We start from the raw sequence: 25,625 nt of genomic DNA, 5'->3' as shown, positions 1-25,625 counted from the left end.
CAATCTCAATATATTAAAGATCTTGAAAAATAATAATTGCACTTTCAAATCTATAACACTAAAATCTTATATTTAATAAAACGTTCAATGCACAGTGCTAAAGGTAGACTAACATTTTTAGATTTAGCTAAAAGGACAAAATACTGTAGTTCATAGTGTCGGACAACTGAAGACATAATGGATTAAAAATTAAAAATTGCAAAGCAAATATAGTAGCCATATCTAATTCTTACCCTTCCCTCCCCCTAAATTTTATTACTTTGGATAAATCCTACAACCAAAGCGTAAGTAAAATATGAACATTTGTGCTCATATGTTTCCATCAAATCATCTCTAAGTCAGTGCCCTAAACCTAAAATAATTTAAATATAATCAGATAACATATTGTTGAAGAGCTGAGATTTATGTTAGAGATTGGTTTTAAAATGTAAATGTCAAAACTTAGGAAATATTTACAACATAAAAGGCAAAAGAGGCTGAATTACAAATTCTATAACAAGATGAAAACTGGAAACTTTGTGTCACACTTATCCAACACTAGAGGTTTTAGAAAACTAACACAAACACAATGAGGTACTGGTATCAACATGTCATGTTGTCACAAATGTGCAAACAATGAAGTTACTGTTATTCACAGAACAGATTTTAAAGTGCCTCAGATCTCAAACTGATGCAACACTAATTTTCTTCTTTTTTCTTGACATAATATTTTCTGAAGGAGATAATTTTCTCTCTTTTAGCTAAATAAATACTAGTATACACTAGCAGAGTAAACTTAAGAAAACATCAGTCCGGAACTGGACAAAAAGTACATCTTTGTCATACAGGATGATTACTGGATGCATTGTTTAATGGGTTTTGGTCTATTTCACTGGAATCACTTCTAGTGTCCTTTTCTAACTATGAAAGAATGAAATTTGTTCAGAATCATGACAAATATATCTTTCATGGTGGTTTACTCTGCCTCTTCACTCTTCTCACAAGCAGCTCCTCCTAGATTCTCTGCCTCACTTTTTCTATCACAAGCCTCTTCAGAGGGCTTTGCAGTGCAATCAGGAGTTTTACTTGTAGATCCCGTACGTGTTCGAATGCGAGCTCCTGGCTGGTATAACTGCATGGCTGGACGATCCTGCATTGAAAGAAGTGAATACAATAAATTTACATTAAAGAAATCATCACCTGAAATCAAGATTAAAAAACAAGCAATTATAGGCATAATATTATATCATTTTGTACTGATAAAAGTTATCAATTATGAAAATAAAAATTGATCTTCAAGGCAAAAAAAAAAATCTAGCCTTTAAAAAAACTTTTTCTTAGAAGCCAAGTATTCTGAGAGGGAATAAAGTGAATCTATGAATATATATGGGCAAATAATATTTAACTGAAGCTAAATTGTTCTCTAGGAAAATGCCATTACTTAGTTCAAGAATGATTTATGGAGAATATTAGCATTATCCTAAAAATTCAGTTTGTAATAGAATTTTCCCATGAACTTGGATAGTATTCACCATGGCATCCTTGGTATCAATCTGTATAATTCACTCCTCAAAGTTATAAATGTTTGTGGGCATGAGGCACACTGTGGAGTGGAACAAGAAGTATCCCAAATATGTTCCTTTCAGGGTCACAAACCAAACATATTGACAAATGAATCAAGAACCTTATGAATTGTCAAGAGTTTCAATATGGATTCCACTATCTGTACTATGAAGCTTCAATGCTTCCTTCTTATAAAAAAAACCTAAATACAACTATTTTATTAAACAAATGAAGACAGAAAATGGAAACATATGAAAAGAATTAAGTTAGAGAATAGGGATAATAGGGATAAAGGACAGATTGCTAAAAATTATGTATGAGACCAACCCCTTTGGACTTGTAATGATGGTTTATACAATACCATCTAGGAATATCTGCACCAAAATGGGGAAGAAGTGCTTTTCTATCCATTTTCCTGTGCTAAGAAATAAGGTAGACAGCACATTCTTTGTCCATGCATAGAACATAGCTGCCATTTGCAAGTTGGCTGTTACACCTATGTTCACTCCTAGTTGGCAAAAGGAAGGTCTGAGCCTGTAGCAGCCTGGAGACCACTGTACTTTTCTCCTATGTACAGGGCTATCTATAGATTTAAAGTGTTTGAATGGGGAGACTGTTCAACAAGCTATGGCACATGGTTCATGCAATATGCAAAGTGGTCAACTTATTCTCTCTTCGTTTCTTGTTATTTTCTCCTGATCGTTTCTAATTGTTACTCTCTCCTAATCAAAAACGAAAACGTGGGAGAGTGAGGAGTAGGAAGTTCTAATCCCCTCTACACTTGAGGAGAATAAATTCCTTAGTGTAAAGAGGGCATTCTAGCTATTACTCAGGATATGGAAACTAGATTCAATTTAAATATAACTGTAAATGAGTCAAATTTGCCTGGGTAAATAAGAATTGCTGGTAGCTCTGATTATTTCTTTTAGGATTTTTATATATGGATCTGAATGCAAAATCAGATCCAAAAAAATATACTGATTGGTCTTGTACTTACCATTTGTAAAATGATTTCAGATCCTCTTTAGAAAGGGGCTATTAAATACAAAGTACTATTATTACTATCACATTATCATTAGATTTAATCCACAGAAGTTTTTACGTGCTGCTCTAACACAAATTGTGTAAATACCTTACTGTTATGCTATCATTAAAATTAATTGCTTATACCAACGGTAAAAAAAAAATGGCATTCATATAAATTTTTGAATAAAATGCAAAGAGCACACTTGCTTTCTCAATCAAGCCAATACAAGAACCTTATATACAGTTGAATTATGTCCATTTTGTAATATCAAGAAACTACCAAGACCTTTAGATTCATTATGGACACTAGCTGAGGCAAGTTTTGAAATCTGAAACTGGGGTCTATCATTTTTTGTTTTTGCAAAACATGGGGTTAAGTGACTTGCCCAAGGACACACAGCTCTGTTAAGTATTAAGTATCTAAGGTCCTCCTGACTTCAGAGCCAGTACTATGGAACCCAGCTGTCTAGGACCTATTATTTTTTTAAATGGATAAAATTCAAAGTCAATATAGTCTCTACTTGGGGCATTGCTCAGCAGGTAAATAATAAAAATCACAGTCTAGGTTTACTAAGCTTGGCATACATTAAAAAAAAAAAGGTTAGATGAAGTAAGTCACTGTTTTACAGTGAGGATACTGGCTTGCAGATCCCAAAGAAAAATATAGTTGCCTCACATATCCTTTCCAAATAATTTTTTTTGAGAAATCACAACCAATCCCCCCAAATGTAGTCTATATCATTAAGAAAACACATGGAGAAAGTGTAATTTCTTCCTGAAATTGGTATACTGGGCAGAGAACAAAATTTTAACTTCTTCCTTTTGACATTTTATCCTTGATAACCTCCATCTCCTATTTTTCAGAAATTTCATATAAAAAAAAAAACTCTTCCTTTGCAAATTTCTCCTCCCTACCCCGCCCCCCAACTAAAGCCCATTATTCTTACTCTTCAAACAGGGACTCTAAACATTTACTCTCCATTCCTTTTGTTTACTTTTCCAGGTACCCATCAATCTTCAGTTCCAACTAACTTTCTCTGTCAATTCTCCCGATGGTCCCAGCAATGATTTATGGAAGAGAATATAACCCAATGTGTAGTTTTATAGTCCAGAATCTGACATATATAGAAAACACTGGAAACTTCTTTGGGAGAGAAAACAAAAGAAGCTGCTAAACTGAGATCAGGAATCCAGTATTCTCCCCTTCATGGTATGTCAGGCTTAAGATGCCTGGTTCTATTTTACAAGGCTGTTTGAGAAAAAAATATACACCAATAACAGTTGCTTCTACAAGAACAATCTCATTCTCTGTGAAATTCCACAAGATAAAGAATTGCATACATGTTCTCTTATAGGCAATTCAATTCTTCTTCTGGGTCTGATTATTTGATCTGAATACTAGCTATGTCCTTGGATATTTTCTTTTTTCCTGGCTTCCACTATCATGAGAAAATAAGTAATTAAAGAAATTAAACATTATCTAATTAATTATGCAAATTCAGCAACAAGTTTTTATCTGGGTGAAGAGCAAGACTATTAGCTAAAATTAACAATTAGTACTGGAAGTAGACTTCATTTAATTAACTCTCTAATCTTTATTTTATGGAAAATTTAATAATATATCCAAATCTTTTTGATATTTAAAATTTCAGAAAGTGCTTTTAAAAGCTTAAGAATCTCTAGGTCCTACTTTTTAAAGTAATCTGTACACAATCTAAAATAAATACCTATACCAATATGAATTATAGAAATGAGTTATTTAAAATGAGAATTATTTTAATCCTGTGCTTTATACTGACTATGCAGACCTTGCTCTTGAATTTTTACTTCAATTATTTCTTAATAATCTTAGCAGCAGTAATAATATATAATATCAGTTAATGAAATGTCAATTATGCTCTCCTTATTATACTGGAGGATAATATTCTGACTATAGTTCAATGAATTCCATAACTGTGCTGGATCCATGCTGAATAAAACCTTTTATTAATGAATATTTCAGATATTAGAACAAGTTCTGGTTGGTTTAGTTTCTACTTTGATATTTATAGTTTTTTGGTGAATAATGCTAATTATTCTAGTGACTGCCACTGAATGTTCAAAATATTTAGCTACCTAGGATAATGTTCTAAGCTCTAGATCTTAAGTTCTAAGCTAGACTTGGTTTTTGGTGAAAACAAAAACAAAAACAGCAGAGAGAATCAAAGCTAATTTTCTTCTTTTAAAAACACCATTTAAACAAAGAACAATTGCTGAAAAAGATCATTTTAGATTGCAAAAGTAAAAACCATTGACCTTTGAAGTATATAGTTTTTAGAAATGAAAGATTATCCTAAATGAATAAAAGAACCTTATTTCTTATGCGCTCCTTTTTGGATGCCATGTCATCACACTTGTCCTCTTTACCCAGTTTGTCTACTGCCTCCACAGTGAAGCTGTAGTTGTGGTTCCCTTTCTTCCCTCTGTCTTGGTTGTATCCTTTTCCCCATTTCAGCTCGTCTTCGTTCCTTCTCAAAAACTTGTCAAACTCATAATGAGTTCTATGTTTTCTGCCATCGTCCAAGCGATACCTTTGTCTTTCAGGTTCTTTTTCTCGAAATCTTCTATCCATATCCCTTTGCTCTTTATCACTGTCATTTTGTGACCTGAGGTTTAATAACAAATTAGTAGAAGTTTAATATTTGCTCAGATTAGCTATAGCCATCTGAATTTTTCATGGAAATGAAGCAAGTGCAATTTTACCATATATATGAAAATTGTAGCATGCTGGTTGCTTCTTAAACCATTTCACTTCATGATCTATTTTATGCCAGGCAAAAGATACTGAGGAATTTATCCCATATTTCCTACTTGTCACTGTAAATAATCTCACAATGAGAAAATCTACATTGATTTTGATTAGGCATCAGTATTATATCTAACTTGTTCATTCAAACAGATACAAGACAACATGGTGGAGTCAGAGAGCCTGGCTTTAAATCTTTCCTAGGCCTCAGTTTCTCTAGCTGAAAAGTGAAGAGCTTGGCTAGATGATCTCTGAGGTCCTTTCCTTTTTGCTAAATTTATGATCAATCTGTTGCTGAAGACCAATGCTATAAGAGGACCCTCATCATCAACAAATGAGGGTCAGGTGACTCGGGTTGTGATCATGTACAGACACTCTATGAGTGATAGGGAAAGGATGCTGTTAATTCTCTTCCCCATTCCTATGCTCTCAGGTCCTTTTCAGCTGTGTTCCAAAATGGTCTTTCCTGCCCGGATACAATGTAGGGCCAATGTCAGAGAGGTACATGGTAGGTTCTTGTTACTTTTTCTCTGGCAAAGCCCTGAAGAGGAGCTGACATGGGAATGGGAAAGAAGGGTAGTATTTGGGTATGTGACTTCCTGGGATGAGAAGAAATATGTTAAGAGCTGTTATTACTTCAAACTCACTCTAACTTCAGTGTCCTGTGACAAAGCCCCAGGAACCCCACTCTATGGTTCTGCTTTTAGAAAAAACAACTCAAAGTGCATCTCTCATGGATGGTAGGTAAGCAGTGGCATCATTACAGGTACTACCTCACAGTCTGATTTTATGCAGCCCCCTCTGGGTTTACTATATGATTTAGTAAATGAAATCCAGTAAAGGTCTCACTAAAATGGCAAATCAAAATATATTGTCTATTCTTTCAATAAAAACTTGTAAAAGTAAGGTTGGAGAGTCCTGTTGTAGAATATTGTAAAATGTAATTTGAGGGGTGGCTAGGTGGTGCAGTGGATAGATCACCAGCCCTGGAGTCAGGAGTACCTGAGTTCAAATCCGGTCTCAAACACTAAATAATTACCGAGCTGTGTGGCCCTGGACAAGCCACTTAACTCCACTGTCTAGCAAAAACCTTAAAAAAAATGTAATTTGAAAGGTAGATAAAGGAGAAAAAGGGGGAAAGGAAGAAGAAAGATATAGAAAAGAGAATGTTATAATAAATTCAGTAATGTTGTAAGAAAAGAAACTAGGCATATTATATTTCTATCTACAACTTAACCACGTAAAAGAATCCATGTAATGGTAGGAAATGGAAATCAGAAGACAATTCTATGTCTATATCTGGTACCAACTTTCCAGTAGAACTTTGGCCTATTATTTATTTCATAATGAGTATGTTAAAAGGTTATTTCTCAGGATAAGCATCTTAATAACCCACCTAACCCTTCTAACATGAGAAACATTATTTAGTATTTTCAAACTACAGACACTTCATTTTTAAAAATATCATGGAAATCATTAAAACTTATAGCAGTCCTGTTCATTAATCTTTCTATAATATCCAAATAGTTGACTAATTAAATTCAAACATAACTACAAAGGGGAAGAGTGATCACATTTTAAAAGTACATAAACAAAATCTCACTAACTTCCAGAAACAGGTTTTTAAAATAGCATGTAGAAATGAACATAGAATTAAAATTTTAAGTCATAAGATCATTTAGTCCAACCTCCTCTTTTTAAAAATAAAAACATAGAAACCCAGAGAGGTTATGTTTTTGCTCAGGGTGGCGCCATCAGTTAAATAGAAGAAAAGAATCCAGAATGGTGGGGTGGTCCCAATGCCCTTTTACATACATACATATATGTATGTATGTATACCATTGCCTCTGAGGCCAATGATTTATCTATTCCTAGATTTTTCATAGAGTACAGCATTGATCAAGTAGGTATTGGTTTTGAATAATGGAAATACAAGACTAAGGGTCAAACCACTAGGTATCAGCAATGAAAAGTTAACCTTCAGTCTGCTATTTTTTTTTTTTTTTTTTAGGTTTTTGCAAGGCAAATGGGGTTAAGTGGCTTGTCCAAACCCACACAGGTAATTATCAAGTGTCTGAGGCCAAATTTGAACACAGGTACTCCTGACTCCAGGGCCGGTGCTCTATCCACTGCGCCACCTAGCCGCCCCCAGTCTGCTATTCTTAATGGAAAATCCACTTAAAAATGGTAATTTGTATACTATCAATGTTATTTTCAATAAGGGGCTCCCAAACCTTTTGAAAATTATTAGAATCTATTAATTAAGAAAAGACAGAATAATCAAAAATCACTCAATTCAGTAACACTTGAGGTGAATTTGTATTTGGCTTCAAAATATCTACATATGTTTTGTTTGAAAAACAGTAAACGTAAGTACATTTATTACTGAGTTATGCTGCATACTTTATGGAAGCTAATAAAGATCAAAATAGCAAAAGTTTACTGCAGTATGGATCTATAGGCCTCCTGTAATATTTGCCCTTGCCAGGGCTGCAGCTAGGATTTGAGAACCACTATTCCATAACACATTACTCATTATTTGGGAGCACATTACAGTTGAGGAAACAGAACACTATCGGGATTGTTGTTCCTGAGGGATTTAGATGGCTTATGATAAAAATATAAAATGTAGACATGGGTACACATATTAGAATTTCTCATATTTTTTAAATGACATAATTTGACAAAACACTTATTGTGATTGTGAATTATGACTCACTTTTCCTTGAGTTCCTTCAAAGAACTTTCCAAAGGTTTGGATTTTATGCTTCCAGAGCTGGAGGATTTTTCCCATTTTCCTTCTTCAATATCAGCTTCCTCTCCTTTTTCTTTTTGCTTCTCTGTTGCTGGTTCCTCTCCCTTTTCAGGTTTTTTAAGAAGCTGAAAAAATCATAGTTTGAGGGGTTTTTTTAGGTTTTTGCAAGGCAAATGGGGTTAAGTGGCTTGCCCAAGGCCACACAGCTAGGTAATTAATTGTCTGAGACCGGATTTGAACCCAGGTACTCCTGACTCCAGGGTTGGTGCTTTATCCACTACGCCACCTAGCTTGCCCCCCCCCCCCCACATAGATGTTTAAACAACCAGTAAATCACACACAAAAAAAGTTAATCAGTCCATAAGACTTTGTTTAGCTGCTAGGGAATCATTTGAACAGGGGTTTTAACTTGGGGACTAATTTTTTTTTAATTTGATAACTTTATTTAAATTATCAGGGGTTTCCTTTGTAACCCTATATAATTTTATTTTCTGAATTTAAAAACATGGTTTGGAAAAAAGGGTTCATAGGCTTCACCAAACTGTCAGGGAACCCGTGACACAAAAAATGGTTAAGAATCCCTGGTCTAAAAAGACTCTCTAAAATGTAATACTCTTTTTCTTGGTTCATAGACACGGAAATAGAATATTAGTTGATAGTAACTTGAGAAACATTTCACTTGACTTTTAGTTCTATTTGATTCCTTTCCTAAGTATTTCCCTTACTCTTTGTTATAGTCTTAGAAATTTGAGTATCATGGGTAAATTTAGATTAAATTTTTTTTTTGGGGGGGAGATCAGTGCAGGTTTTAAAATCCCTCATGTTGACTATATTTTGAGTTGTAATCCAGCAGAGTGATATATATTTTTATAGAATGAGTTAAAATATAAATAATGTAAGGCAATATTTATTTCAGGTATTCAAGTGCAATGTTAACTCCTGGTCTGCCTCTGAGGAATGATTCCTTCAAAAGATCACCAAATTTCCAGAGAGAACTGCCCAGATCATTACTGAAAATCAACAGGCAATAAGGTCTTCACACAGGATAAGTCATTTCCTATGCCTGAACTGTACTTTCTTTTCACCCATTCTTTGGCAACCTTGCTTTTGTTTTGGTTTTTTTTTTTGGAAGGTAAAACATAAGAGATATATTTTTTTAAAGGATATAATTATTTATTTTTCTTTGTACAAATAATGTCTTTTATACATTACTAAAATATTCTTATTTAAGAGTAAACATAATACCCCTTCACCCCACAAAAAAATATAGACTCGCATGAGCTATGAAGTAAAGGGGAGAGACAAAAATTAAAATTAAAATAAAAAACAATAAAAATAATAATAATTATAGGTATGGCCAGGTGGCACAGTGGACAGTGCACCAGCCCTAGAGCCAGGTGCACCCGAGTCCAAATCCAGCCCCGTACACCCAACAATCACCCAGCTGTGTGACCCCATGCAAGCCACCTCAACCCCATTGCCCTAACCCCCCCCAAAAAAGACCCCAAATAAAATGGTAATAATAATAGTAGGGGTAGCCAGGTGGCAGACAGATCACTGGCCCTTGAGCCAGGAGCATCCGGGTCCAAATCTGGCCTCAAACACCCAACAATCACCCAGCTGTGTAGCCCCAGGCAGGCCACTCACCCCATTTGCCCTGCAACACCCTCCAAAAAATAATAATAATAAAAAATGTGCTTCAGTCTCTGTTCCAACACCACCAACTCTGTCGCAGTTGAATCACATTCTTTGATAAGTCCATCACAAAAGTTACTTACATATTTTTCCACCATTGCCATTGCTGATCACAACTCCCTCCTTTCATACTTCTCCACTACCATGAACTATATTTTCTCTCTCCTTTCACTCTGTCTCTGCTGTAAGGTAGCTGTGTGGCGCAGCAGACAGATCCCTGGCCCTGGGGCCAAGAGGCCCCGAGCCCCCTTAGCACCCCTTAGGCCCAGCATCCACCCGGCCCTATGGTCCCAGACAGGCCATCCACTCCTAGCCCCTTGCAAGAAGTAAAAAAAGAAAATGTGTTATATCTGACCACTCTCCCCCCATGGTCCATCCTCTACACCATCACTCACATCCCCGACCCTTCCCCCTGTCCCCCCGTCTCCTTGTTACTCCAGATGTCTATACCCCATTAAGTATATATGCTGTTTCCTCTCCTAGCCACCTCTGCTGAGAGTGAAGATTCCCTCATTCGCCCTTGCCTTCCCCCCTTCCATATCACTGCAATAGCTCATTGTAATAAAGAAAAATATTATATGAAATATATTAGCTTATTCCTCCTCTCCTTTTTCTTTCTTCCATTGCATTTCCCTTTTATCTATTGACTCCATTTTTACACCACATTATATCTTCAAATTCAGCTTTCTCCTGTGCTTCATCTATAAAAGCTCCTTCTAGCTGCTCTATTAAATGAGAAGGTTCATATGAGTATTATCAGTATCATTTTTTCTATACAGTAATACATGCAGTTCATCATCAAGTCCCTCATATTTTCCCCTTCTCCTCCAATCTCTATGCTTCACCTGAGTCCTGTATTTGAAGATCAAACCTTCTGTTCAGCTCTGGCCATTCCAACAGGAACATATGAAATTCCCCTGGTTCATTGAAAGTCCATCATTTTCCCCTGGAAGAGGACATTCAGTTTGGCTGGGTAGTTGATTCTCGGTTGCATTCTAAGTTCTTTTGCCTTCCGGTATATTATATTCCAAGCCCTATGAGCTTTTTAATGTAGTTGCTGCTGCTAAGTCCTGTGTGATCCTGACTGCAGCTCCACGATATTTGAATTGTGCGCTTCTGGCTGCTTGTAATACCTTTTCTCTTTGACTTAGGAGTTCTGGAACTTGGCTATAATATTCCTGGGGGTTGGTTTTTTTTTTTGGATCTCTTTCTTGGGGAGATCAGTGGATTCTCTCCATTTCTATTTTGCCCTCTGCTTCTAGGATATCAGGGCAATTTTCCTGTAATAATTCTTTGAAAATGATGTCAAGGCTCTTTTCCTGGTCATGACTTTCAGGTATTCCAATAGTTTTTAAATTATCTTTCCTAAATCTGTTTTCTATATCTGTTGCTTTTTTCAGTGAGATGTTTCACATTTTCTTCTAATTTTTCATTCTTTTGGTTTTGAAGTATTGAGTCCTGATTTCTCATAAAATCAGAAATCTCCCTGAGTTCTACTCTTTGTCTGAAGGATTTGTTTTCCTCAGAGAGTTTGCTTGTTTGTTTTTTTTAGGTTTTTGCAATGTAAATGGGGTCAAGTAGCTTGCCCAAGGTCACACAGCTAGGTAATTATTAAGTGTCTGAGATCGGATTTGATCCCAGGTACTCCTGATTCCAGGGCAGGTGCTTTATCCCCTGTGCCTCCTATTCTCCTCAATAACTTTTTTTTTTTGCAAGGCAAAGGGGTTAAGTGGCCACACACCTAGGTAATTATTAAGTGTCTGAGGCTAGATTTGAACTCGGGTACTCCTGACTCCAGGGCTAGTGCTCTATCCACTGCACCACCTAGCCACCCCCTCAATAACTTTTTTAACTGTTTTATCCATTTGACCTAAGCTGGTTTTTTAACATGTTATTTTCTTCAGCATTTTTTTGGATCTCCTTGACTAAGCTGTTGACTTCTTTTTCAGTTTTTCCTGCATCTCTCTCAATTCTTTTCCCAGTTTTTCTTCTATCTCCCTCACTTGATTTTCAGTCTTTTTTGAGCCCCGTCATAGCCTGAGCCCAATTTCTGTTTTTTTCTTGGAGTCTTTAGATGCAGGAGCTTGGACTTCCTCATCTTCAGACTGAGTGTTTTGATCCTTCTTGGGATCACAGGCAAATTATTCTCAATGGTGTTCCTCTTTTTTCCTCTGCTTACTCATTTCCCTAGCCTGAGCCTGGTTTTGGGGTGCTTCCCGAGCTTTTGAGTATTAGTAGAACACCCCCCCCCCCCACAAGGATTTCCTTGTGTGAGGCTGTCTTCCCTCCTGGTCTGTGAATGACCATAAGTGCACCCCTTTGCCACAGGGTTGAGGTTGGGGGGGGCCCTTGCAGTTTTATGGGGAGCCTAGACTGCGATCAGGATCTGAATGTGATCAGAACCCCAGAGTCCTGTTCCAGGGACAGAGGACAGAGCTTGGCAGTCTCTCTCCACTCTGTCTGTAGGCTCAGCACTCATGCCCTGGGGGCTCCTGCTTACTGGCTTCTGGATTTGGGCTGCCACACCCTGCAGCTTGCTGTGTACCTTGAGAGCTGAGCTTCCTGTGCTGGCTCTGGCAGAGGTCCCTCCGCTGATCCCCTAAGTTGTGCCTGGTGCTCCCTGGGGTGTCAGTAAGGAAACTGCCCTCGCTGCTGTGAGCCATGGCTCCCACTGCCCTGGGGCTGCCTTGGGGAGGCTGAAGTTCCTTTGCTCTGGCGGGCCGCCCCTCTGATGGGGCACCCCTCCAACCACGTGGAGCAGAGCCTTTCTGCTCTTTTCCAAGTTACCTTGGGTTGGAGAACTGCCTCACTGGATCCCTCTGTGGATTCTGTCTCTTGAAAATGTAGTTAAGAGTCCTTAGCTTTTAAGTTTTGTTCGAGAGCACCTAAGAGATGCTCCTCTCTTGCCGTCCGCAACCTCGCTTTTGTAAAAAGACTCAGTTTAATCGCCACTTTCCACGTGAGCCCTTTCTCAGTTCTAGCTTTCTATTCAGCATACCATTGTCATCTGGTATGTGTTTATATGTGTGCTATATATATTTTTATGCTATTTTCCTCATTAGCATGTACTCTTTGATAGAAGCTGTTGCCACATTTTGTACCCTTAAAACCTAGCACAGATATATAAATATTTGTTGATTGATTGGGAAAGATCTCAGTGTGAGCCTGAGTTAGATGAGAAGATTAGCTCTAGAATGTGGAAAATATATAAAAACATATACACATATAGTTCTTCAGGCTAAAATTTTAGTTGGTTATTTTTTAGTTGGTTAAAACAGATACTAATGGGGTGGCTAGGTGGCGCAGTGGATAGAGCACTAGCCTTGGAGTCAGGAATACCTGAGTTCAAATATGGCCTCAGACACTTAATAATTACCTAGCTGTGTGGCCTTGGGCAAGCCACTTAACCCCATTGCCTTGAAAAAAAAATCTAAAACACATAGAAAATCTGATTTTCAGGTAAATCTGTTCATTTTATAGCAAGAAAAAGTTTTATACAAACACAAACATCCCTAATCTTAGTTATTTTTAAACACATGCCACATACAACAGTTATTTGAAGCAAAATTTTAAAGCTAATGAGTAGTGTTCATATAGAAACCCCTTGAAAACTTCAAGGCACTGGACAAATATATTATTTTTTGAAATAACTTAAAAATCTTTACCCAAATTACCTTAATTCTTATCTCTTTCTCAGCAATTTTCTTTTGTTTTTCAGCTTCTTTTCTCTTTCGTCTTTCTTCTTCTCTACGTTTTCTTTTCTCTTCTTCTCTCAAGCGTTTCTTTTCTAATTCCCTTCTCCTTCGTTCTTCTCTTTTTTCTTCTCGAATTCTCTGAAGATGTGGAGAATTGTTTATATAAATGGTCCAAATAAAAGTAAGCAGAAAATAGAAAGATTTCTCATCAGATGAAAGGTCAAACCTACCTGCTTTTCTAATTTTCTATTTTTAATATATTCCAAAAGAGGTGTTGTTCTTCTAGCTAAAACACAAAAAATTGTGATGTAGCATATAACTCCTAAAAGTAGTCTTTTACTTGTACTTTAAAAAAATATTTAAATGAAATAAGCGTTAAACAGTGCTCTTCATTTCATCTCAAGAGTGAACACAATCTGAATGTTGGAAAGCATTCACAACTAGGTCAATCAATCATGACAATTAACACTGATAATTACAGAGTTAGCAGAATTTTTGACATGATGATTTGGTAACTGGCTTATTAATGCTTTAACATACCACTAAAATAAAATACAATGCATATGACTTCTCAGTTGTTCTACACATACATCACCTGTGTGTCCAATTTGGACAACTGTGCTTATTACTAATATAAAGGACACATTTAGACAATACTATATTTATTTGATCTTTATATATATATAATTTTCTCCCCCCACAGAGAGCTTCCTTATCTACTCTCCAAAGAAAGTAGAATAAGAAATTTCATGTCTATTACATTAATTCTTTTAATTCCTATAGTCTAATAAATCAGCCTCATATATTTTAGAACCACATAAAATACACACCTTAAGAATATTTCTTCCAACCTTGAAGAATATTTTTAATGACTGCAAGTGACAGTAGTGTCGCACAAAGCACCAAACACTATGGAATGAATGTCCCAGGAAACATGTCATGCCCTTACCCTAGAGATAGAGTTTAATTTGGTTTAGGTGAAGATCAGAATACAAATCTACAGCAGAGTAGGACCATAGGCATTTGTTTCAAGGCACAATGAGTGACTCATTCTTGTTCTGCAGAATCAAATTCTTGACATGTGAAATGATATGCAAGATTGTTTAGACCCATTCTATAGTGAGTCTGGGTAGCTTCAGGGATATCCAATTGCAAAAAAATGTTTCTCAAGTAATCAGCTTAGGCCTTTCCCAGGTATTCCAATAACTCAAATTGATCCTAGGTCAAACTGAGCCTACAGAGTTAACTCAGGTATATAAATCTCGTAGCTATTTTCCCCTGGATCTTTTGGGAAATTAATAAAAGCTTAACTTTGTAGAGTACTATTAAGATTTGCAGCATATTTTACTCATCTTTACATGCAATAGCACAACAATCCTTTAAGGTAGATGCTGTTATTAAGAACCATTTTACAAATAAGGAAACTGAGGTACAGAGAAGTTAACAAATTTGCACAGGGTCACAAAACCATTGTCTGAAGCAAGATTCAAATTTAAGTCTTCTTGACTCAAAATTCAGCATTCTATTCACTATATCACCTAGCTAAGCAGGAGAATCACTATTAGAAATGTGGAACTCCTTTATTATGTGCACATTAAATAAAATCTTAACAAGGGTATTACTGCTCCCTCAAATTTCATGCATGGCATAATAATGGCCTATAGAGGTCCACAAACTCATGAAAGAACTCCAGTATTTTGGGTTGTACAATGACTTTATGCATTAAGTTAACTAAGGTCACCCAAGCAGGCCAGTTAGCCTCTACAGAGTTAGTTGAATGGATCTTATTTAGAAAGAATTGACAGGGTCTGTTGGGAAACATGTGACCCAAATCTTTAAAAGATCTAGCTTATGATGGTAAGATGCTCAAGACTTTCAACTCATATGGCTTTATTATGTGACTTACATGTCAAATTCTTCTCAATACATAGACTATCAATCTTTTTTTTCTATTGTAATGTGCACATAAAAGTGGCGAGACTTTGATATCTATTGCCCAAAAAAAGAAAACTGACTACTATCTTAATTTCTATCTATATGATTAGTGACATTACCATTATTTAATCCTCATTTTCCTCACTTGGTCATAAAAATTCCTTAAGAAAAAGGAACAATCTGCAAGAAGACTAAAACTCATATTTAAATAGGTAGAAACGATAACAGAAAGGAAAAATATTATAGTCCAATTCCATTAGATATATACTACTATCATTAAAATTAACGGATTTCCAAGCATGTACTTGGATGTAGGTATCATAGCTAAAAGGAACAAAAGCATCTCAAAATAATACTGAGTGGGGGGGAAAAACAAGAAGTACAATGTATAATTTCTTTTACCTGACCCATCTCATTTAAAGCAATATTTTAAGAACAAGCAGAAATAAATGAAAAGCAAAAGGTCTTTACAAATAACTTTTGTTTTTTCCTTTTAGATTTTCTCAATATACAGCAGGGCAGACAAGTCAGTTAAAAGGTTACTACTATACATGATATTGATTCATGTTATAATATATATTTCAAAGCCCCCAAATTTATTATTTGGGCAAATCTTTTAATTACATCTTCATCCAAAAAGTCTAAACTATTCCATTTGCAGAATTTACTCAAATAATTCCCTTTCTGATCACTTTTTTTTTTTAGGTTTTTGCAAGGCAAATGGGGTTAAGTGGCTTGCCCAAGGCCACACAGCTAGGTAATTATTAAGTGTCTGAGGCCGGATTTGAACTCAGGTACTTCTGACACCAGAACTGGTGCTCTATCCACTGTGCCACCTAATCACCCCTCTGATCACTTTTGTTGATTTTTAATTCTAATATAGGAGATTATTCAAATATTTTCATTAAAAGTGACAAAATTAATTAGTGTAATAATTAATATCTAGATTTCCTAACACTTCCCAATTCTTTAAGCCAATTCTGCCAAGTTCCTGAAAAAGTTCAAATTGGAACAAAAGTCCACCTACAATGAGGTGAAAGCCTTTGACTCTAAAAGAGAGTAATTCTCAAATGAATGGAAGAGAGTTTATATTTAGGACTTTCTTTACTTTCAAGTTTCAAGACTGGGAATGATTTTACTTGCATCATACAGAGCATACTGAAATTGGGAAAAAAAGAATTTTAAATCTGCCCGAATTCCTAGATAATGTCAAAGTCCTTGCATTTGTCCAAAAAGATCACATGAAATATTTTAAACAAATGATCATTAGTCTCTAAAGATACTGTTTCATTTTCAAGATCACTGTCAATAACAACTACCACCACCAATATTTACATAGTACTTTTAAGATTTACAGAATACTTTGCATATATTAACTCCTTTGACTCTCATAACAAGGATGGTGCAAATTACATAAGAACCTCTGTATTTCAACCAATCACTCAGTTTTACTTTATGGGATGAGAAGTTTTTCTTCCAAGGTTCTGTGTTTTGCTGGGCCCTTATAATTGCCATTGCTTAATTATCCTTCACCTCAGGATAGAGTGATAGCAAATTTATATTGGATCAACAGAATGCCGAATTGGTAACAGGCAAATCAATAAATATTTTTATAATTAAATTGAAACAGGCTTGTGAGAAAATAAAGAATAATATAAGAGTTCACTGAAATTACATTCATTTATAGTACCCAAGATGAAAATCTGAATTATTAGTCACCCTTGTTTTAATGGAAAAGAGTAAAATATTGTTAGGTTTAAAGCTCATTAATAAGAAATAATAACCAATTAAATTGTTACTTGAAGACATTTAAATACAAGAGAACAATCTATGCATGCTTAATTGGCAAGTCTGAAAATTAACTGGAACTGTCAATTAATTAATTAATTCCTGGATTTTTAAGTGCACAAGACTCTAAGTCAGGGGTTTTTAACCTAGGTTCCAGGCAACTCCACTGTGTCTTCAGAAAGATTTCAAAAGTTATGTGACCCTGAATGGGAAAACAATTACATATTTATTTTCATCAACTTCTAACTGAAATTTAGTCATTTATTTCAATAATTTTAAAACAGTATTCTGAGGAAAAAGTTCATAGGTTTCACTAGACTGCCAAAGGGGTCCATGACACAAAAAAAGGTATGAAGCCTTGTTTAAGTCAACTTCCTCCCATCAACTTTTTACTGAAGTATAAATAACTCAATCTTCAGTGCTTGTACTTTTCCCCCCCTAAATGGGGATACTAACAACTAAGAGTTATTTATTCCCTAACATTGTGAGCTTACAACAAGAAAGGCAAAAGTATATGGTCAAATCTGAATCTTTAGTAATAGTTAATATTATTCCTTAGTTTTGACCATAGGAAAAGAGCTACAAATTTTCTTTTGGTGAGAAGTTACTGTGATTACTCTCTTTTCAAAGAGCACCAATTTAGACATCATAAACATTTTTCTTTCTCTCCCTGCAGGGAAAAAAATATTGCCCAGGATTAATAAGTTCAAAAGGCCTAAATAAATGCTTATGTGGAACCATTATTTTTCTATCATTTATCAATTAGCTGAAAATTATAAATAACAATTTTTCAAGCTGATAAACTTTCACAGTCAGTGAGGGAGTATACTTAATTGCTTCCAATACAATAGCATCTTTTTATTTCCCCATAAAAAAATAAAAAATGAATAAGTACCTAAAAAATCTGTATAAAAGGAAGAAGGGGAGGGGGGGAAAAAAGCAAGCAAAACAGACCAATGAGTTCCCGTGTCTTTGCCTCAATCTCTCCCAAAAGAGTTTCAGGATTGGCACTTATTTTTTCTTCCTCAACACAATAGGTTTCTAGAAATTTCCTATATTCTGGATCTGTAAGTAAGAAAGAAAAATTATCTCCCAGAAATTTGACAAATGTTAGCAGATAAATATGTTAAATTGAGCATATTTTCAATCGAGTATTCTTTAAGTGAGTATTACCTTCTTCAATGCTCCCTGCTTTGGCATCTTTTTTCTTTAATTTCTTTTTGGAAATCTTTTGGAATGGAGCAAATTCTACTACAGCAGGATATTCCAGACCTTAGGGCGCAAATATCATAATATTTTTTATATTATATCACATGTACTTTTAAAAACATGGTACTTTATTTGTGAAGAAAATTAATCACCTACTTAAATAACAGAAATTAAACAAAAAGGGAGAATTTTAAGGCAATCATAATTTATTATTACTCAAACATCACTTTAAGGAAAGTGATGGGACATATGAATACACATAAAATGGCCCGAAAACAAGAGATAGAAAAATCTTATAAAAAGTAGAGCCAAGAATTTGATAAGTATAACCACTCTGATATTAATTTTTATATAGAGACAAACATATAAAATGCTTCACTTTCCCCAAAGGTTTTTCATTATAATACATAAGAGCAAGCTGTCATGATGACTTTTAATCACACCAGTTACATTATTTTCAAGCCTCTTTTTGAAAAGAAGTATGTGATACATTTTATTAAGATTTATATACATTTCAATTATCTAGAAAACTCACTTATGAAGAATGCCACATTCTTGAATAATTCCAGATTAAGTGGTAGATAAATAAAGTCAGATAGTATCACAGTATATAAAACTTTTGCTGGCATGGTTAATATGGTCACATATTAAGGACATTAATTTACCTAAATTACTGTCCAAATTCTGAATGGAATTAAATCAATAATTACATTAATCCTTTTATTATAGTTATATTTTTTTTAAAAAAGCTCTATTCTAAGATGTTAGAAACACTCGTATTACACATTTATAAATCAAAATTAATTGATAAACTCAAAGCTTATAATAAATTAAAAAATGTCAGTGATCTAACCTTTACTATCAATGAAGACATAGCCATCAAAACGGTCTCTAAAAAGCAGGATGTCATCAGGATTTCGAAAATTAATGTATGCTCTTGAGTAAAGATGAGGATAAAGACTGAAAGAAGAAATAATAACATAATGTATTAAGGTATATTATTCAAAAAATCAGAAAAAAGATTCATGGTAATAATCTTGACCATATAAATCAAATCTTTTATGAAATTAATAACTAGAATGTTATGTCAAAGATCTCTCTAAAAAGGATTAATTTTTACATATTAGAAAAATAACTAAAATATTAAACTTACTATTATATGTTAAGAAAATTATAAAAATCTAACATACTACCTCTCAAATTGAACGAGTAAAAAACACAAATTCTTATTTTTCTCATGGATTCTTGGAAACATTTGTATTCATTTCCTCTAATAAATCCCTATTTATATTGATAAAGATCACAAATAGTGAACCAATTTATGAATTTAAAAATTTGGTGTAAATGTTAATCTATAAAATGTTGGTTTATCATGTTTTATGGTGAACATGATAAAAAGAAAGCTCTAGGTTTGACTCTAGCTTTCTCCCTAACGTGGTTCTTAACCTTGGGCAAGACACTTCATCGTTCACTGCTTTTTTTCTCATCTGGAAAATGAAGAGGCTGAACTAGGATGATATCTAGGGTCCTAATAGATACAACATGATTTCAGAGTTTTCGTGACAAAATATAACCATTCAATTATTAAGAAATCCAGATGTTAATTTAGAAGGCAAAGGAAAATGGATAATTACAAAAATCACAGACCTTTAGTGGTCTTAATATATATATAACCATTCAATTATTAAGAAATCCAGATGTTAATTTAGAAGGCAGAGGAAAATGGATAGTTACAAAAATTACAGACCTTTAGTGGTCTTAATATATATAACCATTCAATTACTAAGAAATCCAGATGTTAATTTAGGAGAAGGCAAAGGAAAATGGATAGTTGCAAAAATCACAGACCTTTAGTGGTCTTAATATTAAAAATATAGAAAGATGAAACACTTAAATCTCTCTTTTCAAGTTAAGAGGAATGATATCCTTAGGAAATACACAAGTGAAACATTTTTTATACTGTCAAAGGACTATTTTGGAGTTTGTTTTCTGATTGAGAGACACCATCTTGGAGACATTAATGCATAAATGCAATACTTTATTACAAATACTAACTAGTAAAACATTTTGCTAAGTGCTGGAGGGAAAAACAGTGAGTTATAAACACCCAAAACATTATTCTATATTTGAAAAACTAATTCTATAATGAGTCTTCTTTTGAGCAGCTCTCATTGCCACACTTCAAAAGAATAGAACGAGAAAATATTCAAAGTATACAACTAAAATAAATGAGAATCAAAGTGATATGTAGGATAAATTAGAAAAGGCTCAAGGTATTAGGCATCTTCAAACTGTAAAGATGACAGTTGTTCATAAATGGTGAACCCAGATTTGTTCAACAAAACCTAGGATTAATAAAATAAGAGAAAAGATAAGATAAACAGGAAGCCTACTTAACACAATGGGTAATAAATTTGTGGAACTACAAGGAAATTTAGTGTGAAATTTAGAGTGAAATCCTGACCTTTGCAAATGATCCAATTCATATCCTTTCCCCAAGACTTCCCTTGATACTTCTGTCTGAATAGAATTCTGAGTTCAACAGATCTTTATATTTTTACTTAGACTGAAATTTATTGGTTGCTTCTTTAGTTTTGGCTACTCAAGATGATTCAAAATCCTTCTGCTGTTAAAGGCACAAAATGGTATGAGAACCATCTAATCAGTTGATTTGGAATCACTGTACAATATGTATCATCCTGCTTCTGGAGAGTAACTAGAAGTCTGTACAGATTTGCTACTTTAAAATTTCTCATTTTTAAACTTATAAACTAAAATATCAGTTTGTAAAGTTGAGGAACAATCACTTAAAAAGGTTCATAAAACAAAATGTTCACAAACAACAATACAAAATTATATGTCAAGGATACAACTCTATTCTTTTGGTTTCAAATATAAATAAGAGATAAATATTCTAAAATTTGCCTTCAGGGGAAATTTAATAACCTTTTCGTCATGGTTTTCATCTGAAACATCAACAAACTATGAAGTAACTCATAACACTAAAGGGGAAAAAAGCAATTTTAACATAATTCCACCTTTGATTTTAGTCACCATTTAGTTCAACCATTGAAGATGAATTCTTTCCCATGTCTTCTGGAAAACTGGAACAAATTACTATTTAGTGATATAAATGAAGAAATACAAGTAATACAAATAAAAATATTTACTGATTAAGAGTGGTAATTTTTAAAGAAAATATATGCAGTGATTCAGAGGTATGAAAGGGATTATAGAAAGGGGGAGAAATAATTGTTCATCATTGGACAGTAATTCTTTGTTGAAAAATAGATCCTCCTCACCTGGGATCAGCTGTACAAAATTCAAAGTAATCATGAGCAGGAAGTGGATGTAACTGTTCCTCTAGCTGCTCCTTGGTCAGACTGGGAGGAAGTCGACGAATAACTACCTGAAAAATTCAAGAAAAATAGATATTAAATTTAATTTTCTTAAATGACAACTAAGTCTAGTCTGTATAAAATATACTCAGACCCAGCTCCTGCCCAAATTAAGAGTTAAAGCTACACATTTTTGGGAAAGAATGAAGACTATATTAAGATAAAAGGCAGAGGACTTTAGAATCCAAAATGTGTTAATGATGTTGCTTCAATAAATGTCTGTTATTTAGATGTCTTCTTGAATGCATTCATCTATAACCTTTTCATTATTATAGAAAAGACAGTCTGTTAAAGGTCCCACGACATATTAGAATATATGAGTACCTGAAGAATCTGTGCCTAATTTCTATGACCCAGTAAGTAAGAGTTTAAATGACTTGGTCAGGGGTATTAGAGGTAGGAATTGAAATAATATTTTTCAGACTTTAGATTATATATAATTGTTATAGACTAGAGATGACTATAAACATTTCCACAAAAATGAGTGAATCAAAAATATATGAAATACTTAATTGTCAATAGTCCTCTTAAGGTTTTTCAATTTCTTTGGAAAGAAGATATATAAAATGTTGTCCACTTTCCAGTCAATTCAAGACTTTTACAAGATCAAAACTATGAGTGATCTCTGAGGTCATTTATTTCAACCCCTTTATTTTAATGAAGAAACTTAGGTTAGGTAACTTGCCCAAGATTCGTAATTACTTTTAATATTTGAATCAATTAAGGATAATTCTGAAAGGTTTTTTTCACCCTTCAAAATAACTGCTATTTGGGTTGGCTAGGTGCTGCAGTGGATAGAACAACAACCCTTTAGTCAGGAGAATCTGAGTTCAAATCTGGCCTCAGACATTTAATAATAACCTAGCTGTGTGACCTTGAGCAAGTCATTTAACTCTACTGCCTTGCAGAAATAAAAAAACTGTTACTTGAACAAAAATTGTTGTTCTCTACTCTAAATGCATTTTTATTTGTATTGTTATAGAATTTGAAAATACTGGGTGACCAGAGTAAGAGAAATGAAATTTGTTTTTAATTAAAAGTAGGCAAAGTATTTTGACATTTTGCCATTGGATAAGATGAATATGAATGGATTGGGCAGTGTGATACTTGGTTGATTGAAGATAGGAAAGAGAACAGAACGAGATAGGTGATCATTCTGCTGTACTCTACCTCTAGAATACAGAGTTTTTTTTAAGGATACTGACAACTTGCTGTGTGTCTAAGAGAGTGATCAAGATGGTGAGGGGATGAGAAAAATTAAATAGAAGGTTCACTAGAAGGAACCAGGGCTATTTAACCTGGAGAATAGCTGTCTTGGAAGATATATGATAGCCTAGAATCAAGTGTTTGATGAGTTGTTTTGTAGAAGAGGGATTAGATTTATTCTGTTTAAGCCCAGCAGAACTAGAAGCAAAAGAAGTTAGAATGAGGCAGATTGAGGTTCAATAATGTTTGCTAACAATTATAACCATTCAAAAACAGGATGGACTACTACTTCAGAGGTAGTAGAGGGCTTCAAGCTCTTTAACTGGATAAGGACTTCTCAGGGATGTTGTTAAAGAGTTTCTATGTTAGTATAAATTGGACTAGAATGCCACTTCCCCCTTAATGCCTCCTCACTTGGGTCCTTTCCATCTTCAATACTGTGCTTTTAGGGGCAGTTAGGTGGTGCAAGTAGATAGAGCACCTGCCCTGGAGTCAGGAGGACCTAAATTCAAATCCGGCCTCAGACACTTAATAATTATCTAGCTCTGTGACCTTGGACAAGCCACTTAACCCCATTTCCCCTGCCAAAAAAACTAATATATATAAATATATATATATATATATATATATATATATATATATATATATATATAGATAGTGCTTTTCTTTCAAAATAGCCAGATTACACTTTTACTTCTCTTACATATAAAGTAATTATTTTGTTTCTTTGGATACATTTCTCAACTCTCACGATGTCATTACAATTTTTTAAAATTCTCAGTTGCCTTTTTCAAGCATGGTTTTCTTCACAACTAATTTCCATCCCGTAAGTTTAAAAGCTATAGGCTCAGATCGTGCTTTTATTTACAGCTGCTTCCTTTATTGCTATTCAGGGGACATTATCATTTCCTTCACAACTTTCTGCCTTCGGCACATAAACTCCCCGCAAGCCTTCCCAGGCCCAATTCAACACTAAGAGTTCACTCGAGATGGGAATTCTCTGCGTCTAACAGAAAGGCTCAGGAACGTTACTTTTCGGGCTCTCCTGCGTCTGCACAGCGTCAAGGGCTGGTGGCAAAGACGAGACGGGAGTGAGAGCCGTGGGCAGGAGGCGGCCCGGGTCCCAGGTGAGGTGGGCAGGGCAGGGCCTGCGTCCCTAACACAAGTCCGTTACACGGTGGGGCCGCGGCCAAAGGCCCAGGATGGGTAAAACGCGCCGGGCCGGGCGCCTTCCATCCTGGCCCGGGGCCGTTTCCTCCGCGCGGGTCTAAGGGGCCGCGCCCCGGGCGCTCTCCCGGGTCCTGAAGGCGCGGCTCCCGCGGCCGCCGCCCGCGCCCCTCCCCCCGGCGCCCACCTTGCTCAGGACCGTTTTCTTCTCCTCCCGCGGCTTGCCGCCGCCTCCGCCGCCTCCGCCGCCGCTGCCCCCGCAGCCCGAGGCCGACACGGCGGCCGGCGGCGTCTCCACTTCGCGCCGAGGCGACTCGCGGCGGAACTGGATCTCCATCGCTGCCCCTCCGCGGGCGGATGCCGGTGGGGGCGGCGGCAGGGGCGGCGGCGGCGGCGGCAACGGCGGCTTCTCCTTGCCGCCCGACCCCCGGCCGGCCCCGCCGACGCCCGAGCCCCCGGCCCCGCCGGCCGCCTCCTTCTCGGACCGCATCACGCACCCGCCGCCGCCGCCCCGGGCTCTTTCTCCCGCCCGTTCGGGGAGTGTCCGGAAACCTCGCGAGATCTGCGCCTCGGCTCTCGCGCCGCGCCCCGCCCCCCTCCGGCCCCGCCCGCCAGCCGCGCTTCTGCCGGGGAAGGGAAGGAGCAGACGCAGCCGAGGCCCGGCAAGCGGGAGGCCAGCGGCCCGAGGGAGGCTCCGCTGGAAGCCGGAGGGCGCAAGCGCCGCCGACCGGAGACGAAATCCGAGGGGAGAGGCGGCGCGGGGCGGGGCCGGGGGGCGGGGCGCGCGCCTGCGCAGCGGGCCTCCTCGGGGCGCGTCCCCCCTCGGGGCGCGTGCCCGCTCGCGCCGCATTGCTGCTGTCTCCCCGCACTGTGAGCCCGGCCCCAAATGTGGGGGAAACGTTATTCCAAAGCTCCGGGCCCCCTTTCTGACGTCCGGGGAGGGTACAACTAGGCTGATCCCTAATGCCGGGCCATTAACAATAAAAATGCTTCACGTTTAAAGGTGCTGAGAAACGGTCAGACGCTAAATACGGGTGCTGCCAACAGTCAGGGTGATCGGGAATGGCATAAATGCTACCTTCTGAGCCGCACCCCCCATCTCTGACGCACCCCACCTTGGAGCAGTTATAAAAACAGGGACAAGAAACAAATGAACAGCGCCCTACGACACTCTCAGGCAAATAATTTTAAACCTTAAAGTCTCCCCAAGAATTTCATTCAGGTGCTTCCAATGACAGGAACATTATCAAGAAAGGTCAAATTCACATTTGTTTATTTTCCTTTTACATGCAACTATTAAATACTTTGGTTTAAAATTAACATGGAAATAAAATTTAAAACTTTTTTTACAATATTTAACAATTTATTTTTTCCTTTTCAACCTGCTAGCTTTTGTACTGATAGCACCTTTCTTCCAAGTACCT

At 36.3% G+C, this 25,625-nt stretch overlaps 1 protein-coding gene across 5 annotated transcripts; it reads right to left on the bottom strand.

Annotated features, from left to right (window-relative positions):
- Nucleotides 1-51: 51 nt before the first annotated feature.
- Nucleotides 52-24,898, bottom strand: UPF3A (UPF3A regulator of nonsense mediated mRNA decay). Of its 5 annotated transcripts, none has more exons than XM_074192134.1 (10): nucleotides 24,389-24,892; nucleotides 21,733-21,839; nucleotides 19,284-19,390; nucleotides 18,395-18,493; nucleotides 18,176-18,286; nucleotides 13,729-13,784; nucleotides 13,478-13,636; nucleotides 8,073-8,233; nucleotides 5,139-5,213; nucleotides 52-1,129 (listed from the first exon to the last, which is right to left on the bottom strand). In XM_074192134.1, exons 1-10 carry the CDS (start codon nucleotides 24,689-24,691, stop codon nucleotides 994-996), a joined length of 1,314 nt encoding a protein of 437 aa, XP_074048235.1. In that variant the 5' UTR covers nucleotides 24,692-24,892; the 3' UTR covers nucleotides 52-993. The 5 variants fall into 5 exon arrangements, 4 of the variants coding, with proteins under 4 accessions (XP_074048235.1, XP_074048233.1, XP_074048234.1 ...); XM_074192132.1 differs by having other exon boundaries at nucleotides 4,919-5,213; nucleotides 24,389-24,887; XM_074192133.1 differs by having other exon boundaries at nucleotides 976-1,129; nucleotides 4,975-5,213; nucleotides 24,389-24,890.
- Between the last annotated feature and the right edge of the window lie 727 nt (nucleotides 24,899-25,625).

This window comes from Macrotis lagotis, chromosome 6, assembly GCF_037893015.1.
Source record: "Macrotis lagotis isolate mMagLag1 chromosome 6, bilby.v1.9.chrom.fasta, whole genome shotgun sequence".
Taxonomy (NCBI): Eukaryota; Metazoa; Chordata; class Mammalia; order Peramelemorphia; family Peramelidae; genus Macrotis; species Macrotis lagotis.
Note: the sequence above shows the minus strand (reverse complement) of the source record. Positions and strands in the feature narration are given on the sequence as shown.